A 22,813-nucleotide genomic window follows, 5' to 3' on the forward strand; every position below is an offset into this window, starting at 1 on the left:
TGCTTTTGTGACCTGATCATAAAAGGCAATCAGGTTGGTCTGACATGACCTGCCCCTAATGAAACCGTGCTGGTTACCCTTGACCATCATTCCTGAAGGTGGCCCGTTGCAAATGTGCTCCATGATGATCTTCTCAAAGAGTTTCCCTAGGATTGAGGAAGGACTGACGTGCCTGTAGTTGCCCGGGTTCTCCCTCCTCCCATTTTTAAAGATGGGGACCACGCTGGCTATCTTCCAATCATCTGGCACCGGGCCCGAGCACCACAAACACTTGTAAAGCCATGCCAAAGGCCCTGTAATAACCCCTGCTAGCTCCCTCAACACCCTGGGGTGGAGAGCATCTGGACCCACTGATGTGAACACGTCCAGCCCCTCCAGAACCTCTCTAACCCGGTTCTCCCCCCTGAAGGGCTGGGGACCCACCGCAAGGAACGCCCAAAAGCCAAGGGCCTGGGGTCCCAACTGGCTTGGAGGTGGGCCAGGGCTAGTGAGCTGAAGGTCCCGGGGGGACCACACCCAAAGGGGAAGCGGTTCAGGGAGCTATGCTGCCTGGTATGAAGGTTGATGAGACTGCCTAAGGAGAGGAATCCAGGCAGGGTTCACTTAGGAGGATTCTGGGGCCCAGTTTGGGGGCCGGTGATTATGATAACATCTGGATGCCATCAGCAAAGCTTGGGCTGCGGTGTAGGGGAGGAATGGAGCCTCAGATAGCACCCCCTAGCATCGGGGCAGAAAATGGGCAGCTTCCTGCTTAATTACATCAATGAACTAATTAACAACAAGGCGTGGTGGGCAAGAAGGCGGGCGGTTAGCCCAGAAACAGGTGGGCAGGCCACGGTTAAATTGGCCCCAAGAAGGCCCCCTGTTACAGGGTGCTAAGTGTCCAGCCCACAGGGCTCCCCCAGGTCTGAAAATTTGGTGGCAGGAGTGCAGTGTCAATTAATACTGCCACCTTCTCTGGCTGCCAAATTCCTGAACTCCAAGCCCTGCAAGGGGTTGAGGCCAAGCCACTCCCCCTCTCCACAAAGCTGGATCAGGGCAGCCATACACTCTGAAGGTTGGATCAGAGCCCTACATTTAGTCTCATCACTGTCATAGCAGCCACTAATAGCTCGAATATTGTAATGGAACATAAAGTTCAAGTGCTGGTCAGTGCTGGTGTAGTATGTTTGTGAACAAGCCTAACTGGATACTGGGTGCATCTGCACATGAGCCCAACTGCACAGTTGTTACTGTGCAACCATTTAGTACTTGCTTTAGGAACTAGACGTCGAGCCATGGCTACTGTGCAGTAGCACTGGTATCACAGTTTGTGCCCGCTGACACTATGTCGCTATGGTGTCTCATGTAGATGCACCCAATATCAGTGAAAATACACCTATATATAACTTAATTTTAAAATGTCAACTCCAGGTGGGCATAGATAAACTCAACTTTATGAATATGCTTTCCCCTTTCTGTTTCTAGTAGGAGTACATTATTGAAAGTTTTAATGGAAAAGCTGTGCTTTGTGTGAGGGCACCTCGGGATGGCATAGAAGAATGAGTAATGGGAAGTGAGTAAAGGAAGTATTTGAAAGAGAAGCTTGAGAAGGACTTGGGCAAGTAAGTGTGAAGGAAGTGAAAACAGCCACCTTGGCAGAGGAGGATTTGGCCTTGTGGTGGAAGACAGGAAGTTTGAACATGATGTGGAAAGGGAACGGAAATCAATGAAGGAATGTGGGGAAGAGGATAAATTGGACCAGTAAGGAAGCAGATTTTTTCGAGAAGTAACATTTTATATAACCTGTGCAAGGATGAATGGGACTGAGCTTGGCATAGATATGTCTTCCAAATGTGGAGGGATGGTGATGGACTACTAGTGAAGAAGGTTTTTACATTAACTTGGCTATATGTTGGTAAAAGAAGAGAGGTTATCACATTTATGCGCTGGGGAAATGGAGAAGTTGATGGTGTTGTCAACTAATGGAGAAAACAGAATTGAGAGAAGGAAATATGTTCCAGATCATGCTTTAGTTTAAGATGATATTGTACCCAAAACATGATGATTAAGGTGAGCCATTCAGTAATGCAAAACTGAAGAGAGACTGTAAAATTGGAGGTTACAAGAGAAACTTCAAAGTGTGTTTTCTTACACAGGAGTCAGCAGCCTTTGTCGGTGTGAGTTGCCCTTTGTGACTCAGCCCCCTATAGTGAGCAGCTGCTTGTAATTACCCTTATCACTGATCCCTAACCCCTCTGCAGTGAGAGTAAGTGCACACATGGGGAACAGCGGGCTCCGCAGCGAGGAGAAGCATTGTGGAAGGGATGGGTGTCATGGGGCAGCTCCATGCCATTGATCTCCCCTATGACAGATCAGTCGTTCATGGGTCTGATTGGACCTCTTTGGAGGCTGTATCCAGCCTGAAGGCCATGGGTTGCTGATTCCTGACATAGAAATAATAACTGAAACAGAGCACATAAAGTCACTGAATAGTAGAATGTAGAAGGGGAAGAAAATAGATGGAGGATAACATGTTTTGAAATTCTGGGGTGATTCACTTTGCTGACCCGTCTGTGGGCATGTAAAGGAATCTGCCACATGATGTAATAAGGTCTGTGTCACCACTGAATAGTAACTCTTCCTGTTTGTTGAGTAGTAACTCTTCCTCTGCTGCTTAGCCAGTTATAGCAGAGGGATGACAGAATATGTGTGGGTTTTGATGTTTAAATATCCTTGTGATCTCTGGTGCCTCATGTGTCATAGAGTATGCATTGGAATGTAAACCTCCACAACTAGAGTACCTGCTGTATTTCCCAACACCAGTTTGATATTCAACTTACAACTTCATGAGGTATATAGTGATGTCTCTTTGAAAACTTTTCGACAGTGAGTGATAAATTTATGCTGGTAGAATGGTGCTTTAGTGTCAGTGCTAGCCCACCATAAGCTTTCCAAAAAATAGCCTTTTTTTTACGTGTGCTTTTAGCTCATTCCAAGAGTCAGCAACATTTCAGTCTCAGGAGCTTGTGGTCGCAGGGTTCCAAACTGATACTATTCCTGGGGAGCATCTCAAGCTCTATGCAGAGCCAAATATTCGAGGGAAGAGGTAAAAACTTTACCAAAGCTCCAGTAGACACCTTTCTTTTTTTTGCTGAGTATTCATCCTGGCCTGTCTTCTGAGAAAAGACTTAAAATAATATATGCACAAAGCAGTTGGTAATTTTTGCATTAATTCCCTTGTGAGGATGAGTTTTATATAGATATATCTATAGAAATATATTTAAGTACTTACTTTTTCATGCTAATTCCTGAAAGTATTACTGTTCTTAAATATGATTCCATTTATCGCAGTTCTGATGCTTCTGCTTGATCCTACCATGAAATTGTATTGTTGAATTTATGACTCTCCAATCATTTCATGGCAAAAGATTTCTTTCCTAAATGAAGAACTGACCTCACTTCAGGATCAAATGCAGAGAGGAGCTGGGACAGTGTATGCTTACTGAAACATAGCTTCAGGAGTTAGCAAAAAGAGGAAAGTTAGAGGAAACATATGAAAGGTCAGTGGATTCATGTTTCCATCTGGCACATTCTGAAGTTATTCCCAGAGATTTTCTTTTGTTCCTAAGTATTTTCCTGGTAAGGGATTATAGATATAGATAATCTAATGGTTACATCTCACAAGGTATATTTATTTAGGATATTGACAAGTTCTTGTAATTGAAAATGTGACATACCAGCTATATTTTAGAACCTAATAAGAGCTTGCAGTAGGTACTCCTTTGTTTATTAGATTTATATGTTGTCCTTCCCAACAGAGGCTCAGGGTGGCTTACAGTAGGAGACATAAAAGCAAATGGAGTAGGACTGAAGCAAAAGCTTGTTAAACAGTATCTTAGCCTCTCCTGGATTACTAAATGTTTGCCAAAATAGGACGGTCTTACAGTGTTTCCAGAAGATGTCTTGGCCTGGACTTCAGCAGGCCTCAATGGGGAGGGAATTCCAAAACCAAGGAGCTACTATTGAGACAGACCTATATATTTTTGCCAGGCAAGCTTGCTGCACTGATGCATCAAGAAGGAGATTGCTCCCAGCTGACCTTGGGGATCAAATGCAAATGCAGTGGAGCATAAGGGAGATGTTACATACTTACAGCCCAAACCTACCCCTAAGGGACTTCTCACCCTTGTGCTGTGTTGCTCTGATTTCTTTGTGTATGTATTTTGTTGGAGGCAATGTAAGCAAGATTCTCAAAGTCCATGAAAACTAAGTAGACAGGTTAATTGGAGTAAATGCTACCATCTAAGTATTAGGATGTGACTATAGGTATGATTAGATAAACTACTAGAGCTCTGTTCCTGACTCTTGTGTGGGCTTGCTTCAAGGGCTTGAGCAAATGGTGCAGTCTTCATGCTTCATTTTTCTCCTATGTGAAATGAAGAGAGTACCTTTCTCACAAAGATAGTATACAGCTGTATCATTTAATACTGGTGGAATGTTTTGGGATGATGAAAAGTGTAATGAAAAGTGCTGACACAGTGGCCATGTCTATATTGTATGTATACATGTCACTGTGGAAGTATTGTTGTGTTGGTTTATTTTTTTCAGGCTACTCTATTGAGTTTAGCTTTTTTTAGTGTACCAGCCTATAGGTTCTTCTTTTTTTTCTAACAGAATCAAGAGGATGCAGAATTTAATACAAGTTTTAAATTGCGTAAAGTTTTGAGACCTGATAGTTTTAACAGGACCTCTTAAAAAGGCTCAACTTGAGTTTTTTTGAAAGTATGTTTAAAAAAATATGTAAAACAAGAAATGTGTATGGTTCAAAGCCAAACATTACAGTGAAGATTCACCAGTGTTATTGACAGTTTACTTTATAAAGGAATAACTTAGAATTTCTCTCTCTTTTCTTCAGGTAGTATTTCAATAATTGCATTACCAGTTTCCAGTACAAACTCACCAACCAAGATATTGCCAAAAACCTTAGGACCAATAAATGTGAATGTTGGACCCCAAATGGTAAGTAATATAATTCTGGGCAACATTAAATTGCTGGTGTGAGTGATTTCCTGTTTTGTGTAGCATAACATTTTTAAATGTGAAGATGTAAACTATGTTAAGTTCTTCTTGCAGCTTCCTCCTGCAGTTGTAAAGGCTAATAAATAGATTTAAATGAGCCTCCTTGTATAGACAGGTAGTAAAACAGGTACAGTGATCTTGGCATTCAACCACACTGCCAGTCCCAAGATTCTGTGTTTTATCTGAGGCGTAATATGCCTAAGCTTTATAACGTGAGTGGTCACTAGTACAGAAATGGACAGCTACACCAATTGGTTGGTGTTTTATCTATTAATCAAAATTGTATTAAAAAATAGAGCAGCAGTATTTTCCCTCATCTGAATGTTACTGTAGCTGCTGCAGATTTGTGTGTGTTCTCTCCACTCAGGCCCTCGGATTGCCAGAAAATGCCTGGCATTTGGTTATGTGCTCAGAAATGTAAGTTGTTGCCATTTCTGTAACAGTCCTAAATATGATCTTTTCCCTATCTATGCTAAGTGAACAGCATATAACACTCATGCAGGGAGCTGTATTCTAGAGAATGATTTTCAGGAACTGCTCAGTTACCTAGGGAAGAGGGAGCAGTAATGTTTACCAAGATAAAGGTTACAATAAACCCTTACTTGACATACCTGAGACCTTTGATCTACATGAAACAGCCAGTTAAGGTGTAAGAGAGGGCTTGTCCAACTGGTGGCCCATTGATTACACACAGCCCACAAGGGGTTAGCGTGCAGCCCTGAGGCTTCCGTCTGGCGGCCACTCCCCTCCATTGCTCTGGCTGCTATAGATAGGGGGCCTCTGAGCTCCTCTTTTCTCCTTTGGCTTCTGCTTCTTGCCCTGCTCTTGAGGGCAAAACAACATGGTGAGAGAGGAACCAGGGAGGGGTCTGTGCTGCACACATGGCTAGGAGTGGAACTGACTAGCTGAATGGCAGGGAGGTCCCCAGGAGGGCTGTCGCCATAGTCTGCGGGCCATGCGCTCTGAGGTTCTGCCGTCTGTGGAACTTGCCACCCCTGCTACCACCTAGATTACAGTTGGACAGCCCTAGTGTAGAACAAGAATTTGTCATAACAGTTTTTGGTCAGCCACAATCTCCAGTAATTTTCTGTTCAAGTTAGGTAGGAAGCCACAAGCACGAAAGGCAGGGCTCTTAACTTCATTTCTCTGTCCAGTGCCTTGCCTTGCTTGCAAATGGAAGAGAGAGACACCAAGTTCATACAGTCACTGCTGTCTAAGCATGCTCCTGTTCTATGCTTATCCCTTGTCTTTTGGCAAACATGGGCTCTGGAAGCAACAGTAAAAGTTATAGTGTGACATGTAGTAAAGCATTTTTACTACTGTTTTCTTCTCATTCTGCATCACATCCACACATATACACGGTCTCTTGAGCTATGTCTTGGCCAGATTAGGCAACATGTTGGTGAAAACTCCTGGCTTGCCTGAATCCTGTAATGCTAATTTTCACTTTTGCTATCAAGTGGTGAATTATGGGTCATATTTTTATCAGCCTAGATGCAACTTGTAGCCAGTTTCAAATGTGTAAGTGAGGGCAAGAGGCTGGGAAGTGACTTATTCTGTTAAAATAAAGCCACAAAGCTAACACACTTTTGATATGTGTTTACTTCGGAGGTGTCCATTTCAGGACAGTAGGTTAAACTAAACTTAAAAGCACTGTCCTGTTAAATTTGTTGATCTGTTATTGACAAGCGCACTTAAAATTACTACAGCTAAGAAATTATAAAGAGAAAGTAATTTCATTTCTCAAGTAGACTTCAGTGAGACTAATTGTATGAGGAACATCAAACACATAAGAAACTAATCTTGCCAGTTTACCTGTTGTGTGCATATGATTGTCCTTTGTCTAACATTAACATTACATTAAGTCTTCACTCGAGTCATTTATTCTTCTTTTTCACACGGTAACAGAAGACACCCAATTTAGAAAGACAGGAAAATAATTACCAAATGACAACACTTGACAGTAGAATCTGGTAGCAGGTATATGAGCGATTTCAGATTCTAAATTCTTCCTTTAAAAAAACCACCAGATTTCAAGTGATGGGAGTCTCTTGAAATACATGCAAATGGCACATGTAGGACAGCTCTTATTTTGACAATCAACATTGAGCTCACTAATCCAGTCTTGGGTAGTTAGGCCCCCTTATAAATCTGGATGCCTAATTAACATCTTTCTTCACTGATCTCTTGTTTTTTTTTCTAAAAATGAACAAAGGGAAACATTTGTTTATTAAACACACTTGGTCTGTTGGTTCTTTAATTAAAACTAACTTGAGTCTTTTTCTGTCTCCTCTCTTTTATGCTTCATGGAAAAGAGTTTTTATCTAACTGTATGGAGGGCACATAGATGACAGCCGACATAAATACAGTAGTAAGGGCACTACTAGCTGTGTAGATGGAGTTAGATTAAGTTGGTAGGTAGGGGGTAGGAGCTTGGAAAAGTAGCTGTGACCCCTCTTCCAGACATCTGGTAGCCCAAGGAGATCTGAGAATTTCTTGTGTCCTCACTCATCCAAGAGACCCCAAAGCTAGCTGTTACGCAGGAGGAATGCTCCTGAAGGGATTGAGAAGCTGACTAGCAGGTAGTGCTGGTCAGCCTGGTTACTAAACACATCTTCAGCTTGTTTCTTTCAAGAGCCCGTTCAGACATCCTCCAGTTCTTTCCCTTCTTCTTGTCAAGATTTCTACTGGTGGAAGGATAGAAACTGTTGAGATTCACACTCCAGTGCAAAGTACAGGGATTATAGGGCTCCCTAGAAGAGGAAAGCTGGGGAAACTTTCAGCCCATTTCATTTTTTGTCTGTAGCATGGAGAGAAAAGGTGGCCATCCATCAGACAGGTGTTCTTGTGATTCTGCAAAAACAACAGAAAGCAGGAAGCACAATGTTTAAGCCTCTCAGTTTCACTGTATGCCAGCCTCACGCTCCCTGGAAGAGTGTAATGACTGGGGAACAAGTGGTCATATTGCAGGATACTGAGGATGAAAGCTGAGAAACATAGGGACAGAGAGAATTTTAAATGAGCTGTTTAAAACTCTAGGATTTGAGGACTGCTATTTTGACATCAGAGACTAATGAACAGTGTGGCATAGTCTGTGTTAAAAATGCAGGTCCTGGACCTTCCAGTTAAGATGGGGTAGCTCACAGTAAATGGACATCTCAGAAATCCTCCCATTAAAACATAGCGATTGTTGAACACAACATTCTTGATATTTTAAGATAGAAAAAGAATTGGTTAAAACAACATTTTACAAAAATCAAAACCCAATTTTAATAAGATCTTTACAGGGCACTTTTTGAATTAGTCCATCAGTACTGCACTTCAGTCACTTCCCAACAGCAGGAATTTGTATGTACATTGGAAAAGCAAATCAAGTTGTAGCAGTTAAAAGTACAGTATGATTGAACCGCTGTAGCAATCTACCTGTAATCATGTTAAACACCTGGAAAGTCCCAGACATTGACCTGGTCATAAAGACATAACTGTCCAACTCTGACATACTCTTCACCGGCTTGCACTCAAGACAGTTGCTGTAATTAGGTCTGTTCATTTAACTATAATTGTAGAAAGGGCCTTAATAAGTGGGGGATGAGGAATGACATCTGTAAAGATGACTTACTCTGTTTCAGTTCTAGACTGAAGGTGCTTATCCTTCGGTCTGCAGGCCAAATGTAGCCCACAGAGCCGTGGAATCCAGTCCACTGGGCTCCCGAAGTGTTGGAAATTTGGCAGCAGGGGAGCAGTGGCAGTTAAAGAGTAAATGTTTTCGATCCGAGCCTTCAAGAGGCCGAGAAGCGATACTACCACTTTTTCCCACCACCAAAATCGCAAACTCCACACAAAGGATTGGGGCCAGGCCACATCCCCTTGCCTCCGCGTGGCTGGATTGGGGCCATAGCTATGCCCCTTCTCCCTGCACAGCTGGTTGAGGGGCAGGCCATGACCCTTTCCCCCTTGGGGCTGGGTCATGCCCCCTCCCTCCTTCCCCTACATGGCCAGACTACGGCCAAACCAAGCCCCCTTCCTTCACCCCTCCTGTGTGGCCAGATGAGTCTACCAGCTGAATCCAGCTTATGGATGAACTGGGCACTGCCTATCTCGCCTGCTGGACAAAGTGGTTGAGAACCACTATTTTGGACTGTGCCCATGGCCTGGTGTCTGAGGGCATTTCACTACCCTAGCAACATAATTAGTTTTGGCAATATACTTTTCTTTTCTGTTCTCTGGTCCTTTCCACAGGGGAAGACTGCATGCAGATAGATTGTTTTCAGTTTGAATTTAAAAATCGAATTGTGTCTGTTGTTTTTCTTACTAGTAAAGGCTAGATCTCAGGAGTGTGCCTTGGGCTTTGAATGGAAGTTAGTAAGGTATGTGGTCATTTTTAGATCTTCTGGGGGTTCATCCCTGCCTTGGACCAACCCCTGTTCCTTGGACCGAGGAAGTTATTTTGAATTAATAAGTACTTTGAAGGTAAAGCCCAAGACCTTCAGTTTGGTATGATATTTTATGCAGAACTAATGTAATCAGTAGAGGATAGGCCAGTTGTGCTTGTGATAGCCTGTATTGAAGAGGCAAGGTGCTATTTTTCATATTAGTTATAATTTTTCTGAGGCTGTTGCTTTCATGTCTAGATGGATTGCACTGCTGTAGTCTAGATGGGAGTTGACAGAGGGGACCAGGTTGTACTTCCCAGGATGTATTATCATCTCCCATAAAGTGATTTCAGCCAGACAATGCCTCCCTGGGTGACAGCGTTCTGAGGAATAGAAAGAGTTTGGTGTCATCTGCCTATTGTAGATGTTGAGCCTGTGTTGCTTTGCCAATTGTTTAAGTGATTGTACATTGAATAAAAACAATGGGAGAATAGAATTTTATGGAGTTCTCTATATGTGAGGAGCGTGGTGGTAGCAGTGTAGTTTTCCATCATTATCTTTTAGGACATCTTTCCACAAAAAGGACTCATAGAGTGCATCCAGATGGATGCACATATGCAGTCTGCAGTGCCTCAAAGCTGTTTGAGGCACCACAAACCACACGCAGTGCACATGCAACCATTCGCCATGCTGCAAATTTGACACTGGGCTCTCCTGGTGTAAAAAAAACCCCAACTGCTGCTGCAAAAAAAAGCGTTGTTGTGGTGCATGCAGTAGCAGGCCACCAGAAATGGAGCCTGGACACCCAGAGCCATGCTGTGGCTGCATGCCAGGCTCCATGCTGTTGGATTGGAGGCCCCCAGGACTCCAGGTAAGACTGCTGGGGCCAGCACTGGTGCTGGCCCAGCCTCTCTTACCACACCCAAGACGATTTGGTGCATGTCAGAGCACACGGGGCACATGGGGCAGGGGCATGCCCTGGGGCACAAAGCAGCAGCACAATATGCCACTGCTGTTGGTGCTGCAGCGAATGCATGTCCCTGCACATGCACACTTGTCTTGATGTGCCCATCAAGTTTTATTGCATGCTTTGGATCCCTGCCTCCTGCCTCCCCGACTCCAACCTACGATCAACTGCAAAGAATGCTTCCATGTCTTCCTGTCCCGTCCCAGTGCAGCTGCTGTTGCCAGAGTTCCACTGACCTCGGTCCATTGTGCAGGATGTATAGTACATAAGGCCACTCTCCCTCCAGTCTTCTCTTCACATGTCATAGAGTGCATATGCTATCAAGTGACCCCTCTTGCAGCAGAAGAAAATAACTAAAATCTCTTTCATAAAGGTCAGGCTCTTCAGATTTTTCTTCTGCTGCAAGAAAAGAAAAAAAGTGAAAAACAGATGAATTAATTCTAAAGACATTTGGGATTGGAACGTTTGCAGCTGTAGATATGGTAGATATGGTTTTCCATTTTTCAGTGCGAAAACTTTCTTTTCTCATTTGTGGGTTTGCTTAAACTGTCTGCTGTTTTCTGGTCAAACCTGCATTTCCTTAAAAAACCCCACAGTCTAGTATTACCTTGCTTAAGCTTGTAGAAGATTATATTTCAGAAAGCTATCCCGATCTTAGATGTGCACATTTAATTCTATGATATAAACTACAATAATGACACCATATCCAGGTGATCACTTCAGAAACGAGCCCTTCCTTTGAATGGAATGGATGTATTTAGAAAAACAAGAAATCTTTTGTTTTAATAGCTTTTCAAAGTGGCTTTAACTTTAAGAGTAAATAGTTTGTACGCCATCAAAATAGCATCTTATACAGACCTTTCATATAGAATATCAATCCACTTAACAGATGTCAGCATTCTTATGTATAATAGTTGGCATTAGATCTACATTTATAAGTATATAACTTGTGCTCCGGACTCTATTTTGACTCTTTATGCTAGGAAATTTAAAGTTGGCTCAGTTCAGCAGTGCTGGTAGAGGGCGTCCTGTCTACAGTGAGGGACTCAGTATTGCTAACATAATTTTCAAATTTAGGAGCATTAGGCAATTAAATCCAAAAAACAGCCCTAAAGACTAACTAGTATTAAGTTAGCAGCCAAACACTACCATATAATAAAATAATTTTCATTTTTTTTTTTAACTGTTTGCACTAATTTTGTGCTCTTTGGCTAATGTTTTATTTGTCCTTTTTCAAGAAATTGTGCCAAAAATCTTGTTAGCATTTCATGTGTATCTTTACTTTCTACTCGCTGAACTTGTTGCATAATTGAAATTTCCCAACTTTCTTCACTAGAAACAAATATTTAAAATAAAAAATTGGTGAGATTACATGGGATGCAACTCAGCAGAGGATTTTGTAAGATCCTTCAGCCTTTTTTAATCACAGAAATTCTTGAGTTTTTCCCTGCTTTTGTAATGGCATTCTCTCAGTACCAAAAGCTTCTCTGCAGGGAGAACATTTTCCTTTTGTACAGTATCTGTTTTTATAAATTGTTGCCTCTTGGTTGAGAGATCATTGATTTCAAGGCTTTAAAGCAGGTAGTTACCATTGTTACAGAGAAACAAGAGTCACAGAATTAGGTACAGTATGATTTATTTGTTTATACCATGCAAAAGTTGCACCATAGCTATGCTTCTTGTTATTCTTAAACTAAAATACACCCAACTGCTCACAGAACCTCTCAAAACCACAGCGCAGTTGTCCTGAAAAAAACCCTGTCAAACAGATGCTTTCACTGCTGTTCTGACAAGTCTCCAACTATTCTCTCAGCTTCATTAAAACTCTTTCTTTTTGGCTGTCCTATCACCTGCTTGGAGAATCAGGAGCCAGAAAAACATAATTTTGGATTCATCCTAACCACATCATGCTCTCTGCTAATGTGTTGTTGCTATTTAGCAGATTCATGTCTTGGTTATAGAACTTGGTTGTGTTTTTCCTTATGCCTGACTTTTTAGTCAGGCTTCTTGCCCTACCCTAAGTGGCCAGTCTGCACATATGTAACTGAATTTTTTTATGACATTACATAATGTTTCCTGTCCCACTTAAATTCTACTAGCTTTTATCACTTAATTCAAAATTAGGCAAACTTGTTTGAAGAGGTTGTAGTCCATCTTGTTGAATCTCCTCTGATTCTACAAGAATGATTTTAAGCAAAATTTGAAAAGATAGTAGCTAATTGTTTGAGGCTTTCCCCCTTCCTTTTGTGAAAATTAAAACCCTTTCCATATTTTGTATAGGGGAAGGGTGATCAGGGAGGAATTTCTTCACTTTGAAATTAAACATCTATTCCCTCAAGGGAATGGATCTTCTGCTGTCTTCAGTAACATGCTCTGTCAAGCACAGCACTAAACTAACTAAAATTAGCCAAAAAGAAAGCAACGGTTTACACTTAAAAATATGTATCTTTAAAAAACCTTACACAGTTAAACTGTTTCTTTAAACAGGATGTTCTTAAAAGCAAAATATATTTGGACCTTAATTTTAATGGAATGCTTACTAAGAAAAGAGCAGACATTTTGCAGCTAAGAAAAAGCATCATATCAACATTTTAATGCACTTTACCTCATTATGGAACAACTTATACTTCAGCCAGCACAGAATATGTTGAGTATTATGTAAGTATTACCATAGTGAAATAACACTTATATAGCATCTAAGTAAACTCCAGATTGGTCCGTAAAGTGCATCTAATTTAGCTGTCACAATGTGTAAAGATTAAGCCCAGGATGGTGAATCAAAGAAATGGGCACTTTGGATCCAAATACAGTCAGTGGGGAGAGGTGGGAGTTCCCATGGTTCTGGCTGGTTTGAAACCAATGGTTGTCTCATGTAAAACACATGAGCAGTCCAAGGAGCAGTGACTGCAATATAGGTACCCCTTCCTAGGCTCCTAAGTGAGGTTCCTTCTTGCTTTCTCTCTTCCTCACATCTTGGATCTTGCATTTTTGGCCCACTTTCAGCAGAAGTCGAGTATGCCTCTATCCAGATTTTCCTGTAACATGGTAGCTAGGGCACTTTGTTGAGAAGCATGAAATGTGGGTTTGAATCCCCTCAGGCTGAGGTGGGCCTAGAACCCATGTTTTCTATTTCCTGAATTAGTGTAGTCTCTAGAGTAGGGATACCAACCTCCTGACTTAGGCCCTGTAAGCTGGGCTGGTCCACAGACCAGATGAATGGTGTATGCTGGGCCACTTGGCAGATCATAGTGCAAACTAGCCCTATGTGCCAGCTCCAGCACAAGGGCCAATCTGGCATGGGTGCCACATGCAACCATGCCTTTAACGAGCCTCACACATTGCATGCAGTACACCTCCCAGATCTGCATTTGGTATTTGGGTCTAGTCCAGGACTCACGGGCAGCACCAAAGAACAAATGATTAAGCTCCGCAGACCAGATCTAGCTTATGACACTCTTGCTCTAGGGTAGGGGTCAGCAACCTACAGTCCATGGAAACTTTGGGTGGCGGGGGGCTTTGGTTGTGGGTGCTCTCCCCCGCAGCCACTGGAACAGCTACTGGCTAACAGCCAGCTGCCCTCCTCTAACCAGCCCAGAACCAGACAAGGTTGCCTATTCCTGCTCTAGGGTATTTGGGAAAAGGTAGACACCAGAATAATGAAGTCTTTGCCTTTTTGTGTAAAAGTGTGTGTGGCTCCTGTGTTCTGTATTGAACTCAGGGCTGCTGGTGTGCATTTGCCATGCTGACAGTATATCTTACTGACCACATCTCTCTGGGGACCAAGAGAGAATTTAGTGCCTAAATTCTTGAACAAATGGAACTCAGACAGAATTAAGTGCAAAGGTCAGGGTACTTCTCTACCTGTGCAGAAGCCAAAGTATAGACACATAGGGATTTTTGCAGTCCAAAATATAGGTACCAATTTTTGGGCTGGTGGAGTAGGGATATTCTGAATTGCTCTTTTTGTGACATAGGTGAGATTTAGGTATCTTAGTCCCATTTGGATTCCAAGTTTACCAATTTCAATTTAGCCTTAAGTTTCTTAGGTCCATACAAAGGAGCTTAGTTGTGTTACTCTGGACTCCCAGCTTAAGAGTGGAATTCATAAACCTGAAATAGGCTACTAAAGCTGCTTAGACATTAAAAAAAAAAGTGGTGCTTTAATTTAAACTTGGCATGCTCCTGTGCCAAGCCCAGTGCATGCCCAGAAGAGGCATTGCATTACTTGGACCTCGCTTGCCCAATGTCTGTATAGATCCAGGTGCTTTTGTGGGGTTTTTTGGCGTTTTTCTCTAATGGCTAATTAAACCAGCTTTAGATAAAAGTGCCAAAAAGCCCCACTGAAGCGTCTCATCTCTACAGGTGCTACAGAACTGGGTCGAACTAACGTGCTGCTTCATTCCAGTAAAGCACATTTTGGGGTTTTTTGTTAATGTCTGTCAGCAGCTTAAGTTTCCTGTACAATGGATAGGAGCACTGGTGTGCCTATGAATAGAATTCACCATAAGAAGTGTGCTGAGTGTACAGTGCCTAGTGTAGCCAGTGGGAAATGCTGGAGAGATGGATATATCTGAAATCCCAACTCTACTTGATTTAGGCACTTGTAACAGATTGGGATTCAAAGTTCAAAACCCCTAACTTGTTTTAGATTCCTGCGTTATTCCTTGGATATAGACTGGCTCACTCTATTCTTCAGAACACAATAAGAGTTGGTAGTTGCCAACCACCTTTTATATAATAACCTAACAATTGGAGCAGGGGTGGGCAATTATTTTGGATGGAGGGCCACTTAATGAGTTTTGTTGAGCTGTCAAGGGCAGCAAGGGTTACACCCCTTGTCAAACTGCTAAGCCCCCTTAACAGGCATCCCCTGGATGCCGTCTTGAGATTGGAAGTCCCAATCCTCCTCTGTTAACGCCTTGACCTTAGCCACCAGAAGTCTCACCCCCACCCCAGAAGTACTCCTTTTTGGAGGAGGGTTGTGGTTTTGGAACCGGAAGTCCCACCCTGTTACATGGTCTATGGCATAAGAAGGCCCATCCATCCAACACCAAACCTTGCCCTGCTTTTCACCATGTTGGTCCCAGAATCTCCTGCCCCCATCATGTGATCCCTGACATCAGAAGGTCCACCCCTTGACTGGGAAACACTATCCTTCCATAGACCCCACCCTCAATAGTGCACGGCCTGCCCTTGGGGACCTAGAAGTTCTGCTGCCTAGGCAGTGAGGCATAGGCATGACCTATCGGGTAGCTATAGGTTGTGACCCTTCTAACATCCTCCCCCATGACCCTCAACCAATCACATAAGTGTCCTTGCTGTAACAGCTGCCCAGATGTTCAGGAACTTGGCCAGGTAGCCAGGTGGGGTCTGTGATCATGCCAGTCTAGCAGGCAGTCTGGAAGTCACGGGCATTGTGCCATCAGGGGTAGAACTGGCGCACGAAGAGCAGGCACATGTGGGCCAGTAACTGGGGAGGAGCAACAGGCCTTCTGCGGAGACACCAGCTGCTGTCCATGTACCTACCAGGGCCTGGCCCAGTCTGCATTGCCCACAGGTCCTGGCCCACGTCCCAAGTGTGGCAGAGAGTGGGTCTGTATTGGCCCAACTCCATCACCTACAGCTCCCTCCCAAGTCCCAGGAGCCCCTCATGGGGCAGAGAGTGGGCTGGGGCTGCTCAACCCTGCTGCCTGTCTTCCCACGGTTCCCACCTGAGTCCCGGGAGCTGCATGTGGAGATGTGGAGTCAGCCCAGGCTGATGGCGCATAGATCCTGCAGCTCTCAGCCAGAGTGCCAGGAGCCCCACATGGTGGCACAAAGCTGACCCAGCCCAATTACGCATGGCTCTCCATAGCTTCTGGCAGAAGCACTGGGAACTGCAGGGAGCCACACACCATCAGGCTGGGCTGGCTCTGTGCCTCCACGTGAGACTCCTGGCACTCCAGTGGAGAGCCATGTGTGAAGACACAGAGCCAGCCTGGCCTGGCCTGGCTGAATGGTGTGTGGCTCCTGCAACTCCTGGCTGGAGTGCTGCGAGCTACATGTGGTGGCACAGAGCCTGTTCACTAGCCTGATGGTGCGTGGCTCCCAGCTTGCATTCTGGGATCTGCACATGGTGGTACAGAGCTGGCCTGGCCCGATGGCATGCTGCTCTGCAGCATCTGGCTGGAGTGCCGGGAGCTGCAGAGAGTCACACTCCATCAGGCCAGCTCCATGCCTCCATGTGGATCTCCTGGCACTCCAGCTGGGAGCTGCAGGTGGAGGCACAGAGCTGGCCTGGCCCAGCCAATGGTGCACAGCTCCCTGCAGCTCCTGGCTAGAGTCCTGGGAGCTACACACAATGGTGCCAGGCCAGCCAGAGTTCCTGGAGCTGCACATGTGGTATGAAGTGGTGCAATCACCCGTGGCTCCCCCAACTTTCTCCCAACAAGAGTTCCTGAGGCCCTTCTTATCTTAAGTTCCACCCTTGCATGGGAGGAGGACTGGGGAGCAGCCACAGAATTGCCATGCGGAAGCCTCTGCTAGGCAGAAACTTCCTGTCTCCAGTGCGTGCTGCCTTGGGGCTAGGGGTAGGGTGGATCAGTCCAGGCTGGGGTGGGGGTTGGTTGTTTAGCAACCAAAGCCCCTGAAGTCCATGCCTCCTGCAGCCTGCCCCTCCCAGCAGCTTTTAGAGGGGCAGCTGCAGGCTGGTAATAATTGTCTTTTGGAAGAGCCCTGATAGTCCAGATAGAATGGCCTGGCGGGCCATATTTTGCCCCGTCCTGAATTAGAGCATTGGCAAGGAAGTGAGAGGCCAGGCACTACGTCTTGCTGACCCTGAGGGTCTCAGAGATAGAGAGAGAATAATTGGCTATTGAAGTCCTGGGGAAAGAGAGATTTAAGTTTAGTAACCAAAAGTTTCCTTAGTTATTTATGGCTTTGAAAAACTGAAAAATCCTCTTGGTCTCAGCAGCCCATCTGTTAGAGAGAGGGAGAATGCACTGAACGCTCATAAGAGGTAGCTGGGGTTATGTCTACTCGGCAAAACAAATGTGCGATTGTGGCATCAGTTAGCTTATCTGTGCTAGCCCAAGCAAGAACAGCAGTGAAAATGTGGCATCATAAGCTGTAGCACATTTTAGCAGCCAGAGTACAAATTTTCCATGGGACCTGGGTGCATACTCTTGTTAAATGCCATAAGGCTTCATCTTCACTATTAGTTACAAGGGAGGGTAATATGTGTTACCGCTGCCCCTTATGGTGAAGCCATACACTTGGTAAGAATTACTTTGTACTGGCTTTGACAATTTGAAGCAGAAGTGCTCACTCCCCAGCCCACAGGCCAGATTTAGCCCCTGGTGCTGTCATTGTGGGGGGCCCCTGGTAGGCCCCCCCACAAATCCTATGAGGAGCTTCCTGGGCTGTGGCCCCATGTGCTAGATTGGGTGTGCAGGGTGATGCAAGGCCTGATCATGGCATGTTGGTGCTGGGCAGGGGTGACATGGGGCCCCAGAGCCCAATCCCAGCTAGGCAGGGGCAATACAGAGCCCTGTGTTGCCTCTGCCTGGCTGGTATAAGGTCTGGGGTCCCACATAACCTCCATCTAGACCTGGGGACCCATGCTACTCTGACCCAGCTGGGGTCAGGCTACAGCTGGATGGAGGTGGCCCAGAGTTCAGTCCTGGCACAGTGCCTGGTCTGGCCTATGGACTGTCCGCAAGCCATTCATCTAAAGCAGCAGCTGGCAAAATGTGGCCCATGGGTGAAAGGACTTTGGCCTGCGACATATTCTTCAGTCCAGCCTGGCCCAGGTGCCATCCAGCCCATGGCATTTCCTGCTTCCCCCAGGGGTGCAACAGGGCTGGGTGGCTCCACAGCTGGACTGCATTTCTAAGCAGGCCAGGCAGCAGTGGCTTCTTTTGGCTGCTACCACCCTTGCTGCTGCTGCTGGCCTCAGCTCCATGGTACTGGCAGGGACCTGCACACACAGCCCTGGCCTGCACCTGGCCCACCCCACACCTGCTCTGGACCCGCTCTGGACCATCTGGGACCCACATGCACAGTCCTGGTCCTGTCCTGCCCTGCACCTGCTCCAGACTGCCCACCCATGATGAGCAGAGGTGGCGATGGCAGCATCTGGACAGAAGCTGCTGCTGGTTGCAGGGGAAAAGCAGCCATTTCCCCCTCCCACTGCCGGACTCTTCTTGATGCAGCTGCTCAGAGTCTGTGCCCGAGCTGCCCTGCGGCTCCTCTCTGCTGTCGTCACCACTAACTCTGGCCCACGCAGTAGGGCAGCAGTAGCAGTGGAGAGGAGCCGTAGGGCAGCCTGGGTGTGGGTTCCAGGTGGATGCAGCAAGAAGGGACTGGCAGCAGCAAGGGGGAGGCAGCCACCTTTTCCCCCCACCCAGGAGCAGCTTCTGCCCAGCCGCCACCATCACTGCCCATTGTGGCTGGAGCGGTCCAGAGCAGGCATGGGACGGCCTGGGGTTGGGGCTGTGCACAGTTCTCAGCTGTCTGGAACTGGTCTGGTCTGTCCCAGGTAAGTCTGGAGTGGGTGTAGGGCAGGCTGGGGCTGTGTGCTCAGCTGCTCTTGGGCACTGGTGGCCTCAGGACATGAGGAGCCTCAGGGTGTGAGGGCTCCAGGCTGTTGTAAAGGTGGGGCAGTGTTGACTGGCCCACAGCAGTTCCCCAGAACTGTGTATGTGGCCCGCTGACCCAAATAATTGCCTGCCCCTCAGCTAAAACAATATAGAAACTATTTTATCATTGTGTGTTGCAGTTCAGCTGAAAGAATTTAAAGAATCAGTCTGTCTCCACTAGGAAAATAAAAATATCTTTCAACATGTTAAAAATCTTAGTGAAGACAAGACAGTATGTCATTGTTTAAGTTTGTCACGTATTAGTGATTTACCTTGAACTGCTTGTGGGTAAAAGCTATTAGGTGTCTTCCTTTGTCACCTAGTGATAGTTACGACATGGCAAAAATGAACCTCTTATTTTCTAGTAAAGTTGAGGACAAAGTGCAAATAGGCCCCTCCTGTGTAAGCGTGTTTCCAGTTAATGCTTAATAATATTGGCCTGTAAATGGCCCTCTGCTATTGGTAGGTTTTGAAATGAAGACACCTATTGAGGTAGAGTTGGAGAGACTGGGAGTGAGGCAAGACCTGTTAGATGAAAGGGTTCATGTACATGGGAGAATTTCCTGGCATAACCAAACCTATATGACTCTACTGTTGTATAATTTATCCTGTAGATAGAAAGGAAAAGAAGGGTGTTTTTTTCCTGGTTTATCTTATGTTACTAATTTATACAAGTAAACATATATCTATTCTGGTAAACTTCCCCATGTAACATGCCCACAATATTTTGCCTGCTACATTTTTGCAAGATGCAGTAACAGGGAAGAAGGATTGTTAGTTTGCACCCTGAGAAACTGCAGATTTGAGTGAATTTTTCTTTAAAGGAAAACTTCAGATTTTACATAAAGTAAATAAATGTAGGTGCTAAAATAGCTTATTCACTATGTTTTGTGCTTCCTAATTTTTCAAGTGATTGATTTATAAAACTGAAAGGTACTAGAAAAGATCCATACCATCGGCAGTGCTGATCCAGGGCTCTCCAACTTCTAAATGGCCACAGGCTGCACCAGTGAGGGCTTCACTCTATAGGAGCTGCACTAGTGGAGCCATAGCCCCCCCGAGGCTTCACCCTACACATCTGGGTAGGTATTTCCCCACCCTGCTGCCCTGAGTGTGTGGGTGGGTGTTCCCACATAGGGTGAAATGTGGGTAGGTGCTGAGTGTGTGGGTGGACAGACATTCCCAACCTGCTGCACTGCTTATGGGTGGGTGGGTACTCCCTGACTCCACCTTTGCATGATATAGTATCTCAGCTGCAGTTTCCTACAAGTTTCCCCATGGTGTCACGCTGCACAGGTGCTCTGGTCTGTCAGCTTCCCTGGCACTACAAACTGCCCCCTCTGGGATTGGGTCTGGTAGCAAAACCAAGGGAGGGAGAGAGCTCCAACAGTCTTGGCTGCTGTTGTAGCCAGGACATTGGGACAGCGGTGGCTGCAATCCTGGAGGCAACAGGTTAGCCCAGGGGTGGGGAAAATGCAGCCCGTGGGGCGAGTGCAGCCCACCAGGCCATTCTATCCAGCCCACAGGGCCCCTAAAAATTTAGAAAATTAGTATTTATCTGCCCCAGCTGCCTGTCATGCGGGCCCTGATGGCTTGCCAAAACTCAGTAAGCGGCCCTCCACCCAAAATAATTGCCCGCCCCTAGGTTAACTAGCCCCTCATGGTCTACTAGTTGGGTAGTCCTGCATTAATCTGTTAGAACACCTATTGTATTGTAAATTGTGGCTGGGAGCTCTGAAAGGATGTTGTGTGCACTGTTGTCTTTTAACCCTAGATGGCACCAGAGTACAAAAAGTGAAGATAACAAGGTCCATGCTTTTGTACTACATAAATACACAATGATTTTAACAGTCTGATTATAATATACTGGTTGTCATAATAATGCTGTTATGACCCGGTTAGTCTCTTAATGATATATTAGAATTGTGATTTAAAGGAAAATTCCACTCATTTAACACAATGCAGTTTTAAAGCTCACAGGGGTTGCATCTACAAGTTCATTATGAGCTTTAGGAGGTACTACATAATGTGTCTACACATGGGCTGTAATGTGCATTATACTACTTTAATGAGCATTAGCTAAATAGCACGGTTTTTTGTGATGCTTTAATGTGCATTAAAATAGGCTAATACGCGTTAGTGTGCACATGTAGACACATGCAAGGAGAAGAAAACATCTCTGACAATTAACTACAAAGCATTTGAAAATAAAGTGTTAACATTTTACAGTAAAATACTCATTATCTGGCACGAGTGGGGAACGGGGGGTGCTGGTAATCTAAAAATGCCTGTTACCTGAAGCACAGGGGTTTCTGGTTAGACATGGAGTTGGGCTGGGTGGGGATAGCGGCAGTGGCCGCGTGCAGAGCAGTGGCAGCTGCAGGGTGCAGTGCAAAGTGAAGCAGAGGCAGCACAGGGCAGCCCATGTGGAACGGCAGCAGCATTCAAGTTCCCCACCCCCTGCATCTGGCCGGCAGAGCAAGGGTGGTGGGATTGGGGGTGGCAGCCACTGTGCGCGAGCTTTGTTCTGCGGCCAGCTGGCTGGCCAGAAATTCCAGTTAACAGACTATTCTGGCTAGTTAAATGCCAGATAACTCATACATGCCAATTACAGTAAAATCTCTGCTATGTGCTGGTCAGGCACAATATCCTAAAAGACGCATCATGCTGCTAGAGATTGGTATAGGAAAAGGTTATTAAAATCTTAATACTGATTTTACAACTGGACAAATTATTAGATTCATATTTTAATGAAAATCCTTAATGTATAATTACTCAGTTCTTTCTACTATGTTGTTAAGCCAGGTCTAAAACTGATAAACTGTGTAAAAATCAGTTACCAAAGAGTGGTAATGGTTAATTTCTACTGCTCAAGTTTTCTGGTTCTTAAGCCACTATTGAAGTAAGTTTGCAATGGGTCTGTATTCCCCTGGCATCCATCTGTACTCTACTGATATAACTATCTTGCGAATCTGTTTTCCCCAACACTGCTTCTAAACAACTCACTTTTTAAATTCAGATAACTCTGAAAACAGGCCAGTTTTGTAATGAATATAACTCAGGTAATATCAAAATACCTTAGTATCTTCAATTGCATTGTTTCTCCCATTTCCAAATGAGTCTCTCCTGCTCAGGTGAGCTGCTACTAGCATTAGACACTGAATTGCTATTGACATCTTTTAAAAAGGAAACTCAAACTGGATGGAAAAAAATATTTGCTATATTGGCACCATTTTAATTATGTTTGTTGGGAGCAATAAAATAAGCCTTTTGAGAAAAGTATTCCACAACAAAGTTACCAGAGAGTTTACGGGAATAAAATGGAATTGCAGGAGTAAAATCATACATGGTTTTGTATCTGTAATAGTTTTAAATGAAGGAAGAGTATGACATCCTGGTGTGTGCTACCTGCCTGCAATCTCATTGTTTTGTCTGAGCCAGCACCTTGATATTGCAGTGAATTGTTTTCCTGTGCAGTTTCTGGTATTTTGTTTATTAGAACTGAAATTAGAAGCAAGAAGTGAAGGAGTGAGTCTCTTGGTTTGAATGCACATCTGAAAATAATTGGTATAATAAATGGGCTGCAGGGTAGGCAGCTTGTAAATTGATAAGTCATTTGTTCTGTGATAAATGAATGGTCCAATTTATTCATAATCCTCTCAGCTCTACTATTCAAAAAATTTTCACCAGGTCTCATTTTATTTCATGAGGTTGAACCAGGTCACTGTTCTATGTGACAAATACTCTGCAGACAGCTGTCTCTAGGGGTGTGGGGCCCAGGGATGGGGGTGGCA

General features: G+C 44.7%; 1 protein-coding gene across 4 annotated transcripts in view; it reads left to right on the plus strand.

Moving 5' to 3' along the window:
• TFDP2 (transcription factor Dp-2) overlaps positions 1-22,813 on the plus strand; it is a 136,606-nt gene that overhangs the window by 73,481 nt on the left and 40,312 nt on the right. For 3 of the 4 annotated variants that reach the window (XM_019532988.1, XM_019532989.1, XM_019532990.1), the window contains one exon: positions 4,898-5,001. In XM_019532988.1, the coding sequence (XP_019388533.1) occupies positions 4,898-5,001 (104 nt within the window). Of the gene's footprint in view, positions 1-4,897; positions 5,002-5,428; positions 5,479-22,813 lie in introns of those variants that run through there. The other variant, XM_019532991.1, reaches the window with a different exon arrangement.

Source organism: Crocodylus porosus, unplaced genomic scaffold (assembly GCF_001723895.1).
Source record: "Crocodylus porosus isolate Cpor-Errol unplaced genomic scaffold, CroPor_comp1, whole genome shotgun sequence".
Lineage (NCBI taxonomy): Eukaryota > Metazoa > Chordata > Crocodylia > Crocodylidae > Crocodylus > Crocodylus porosus.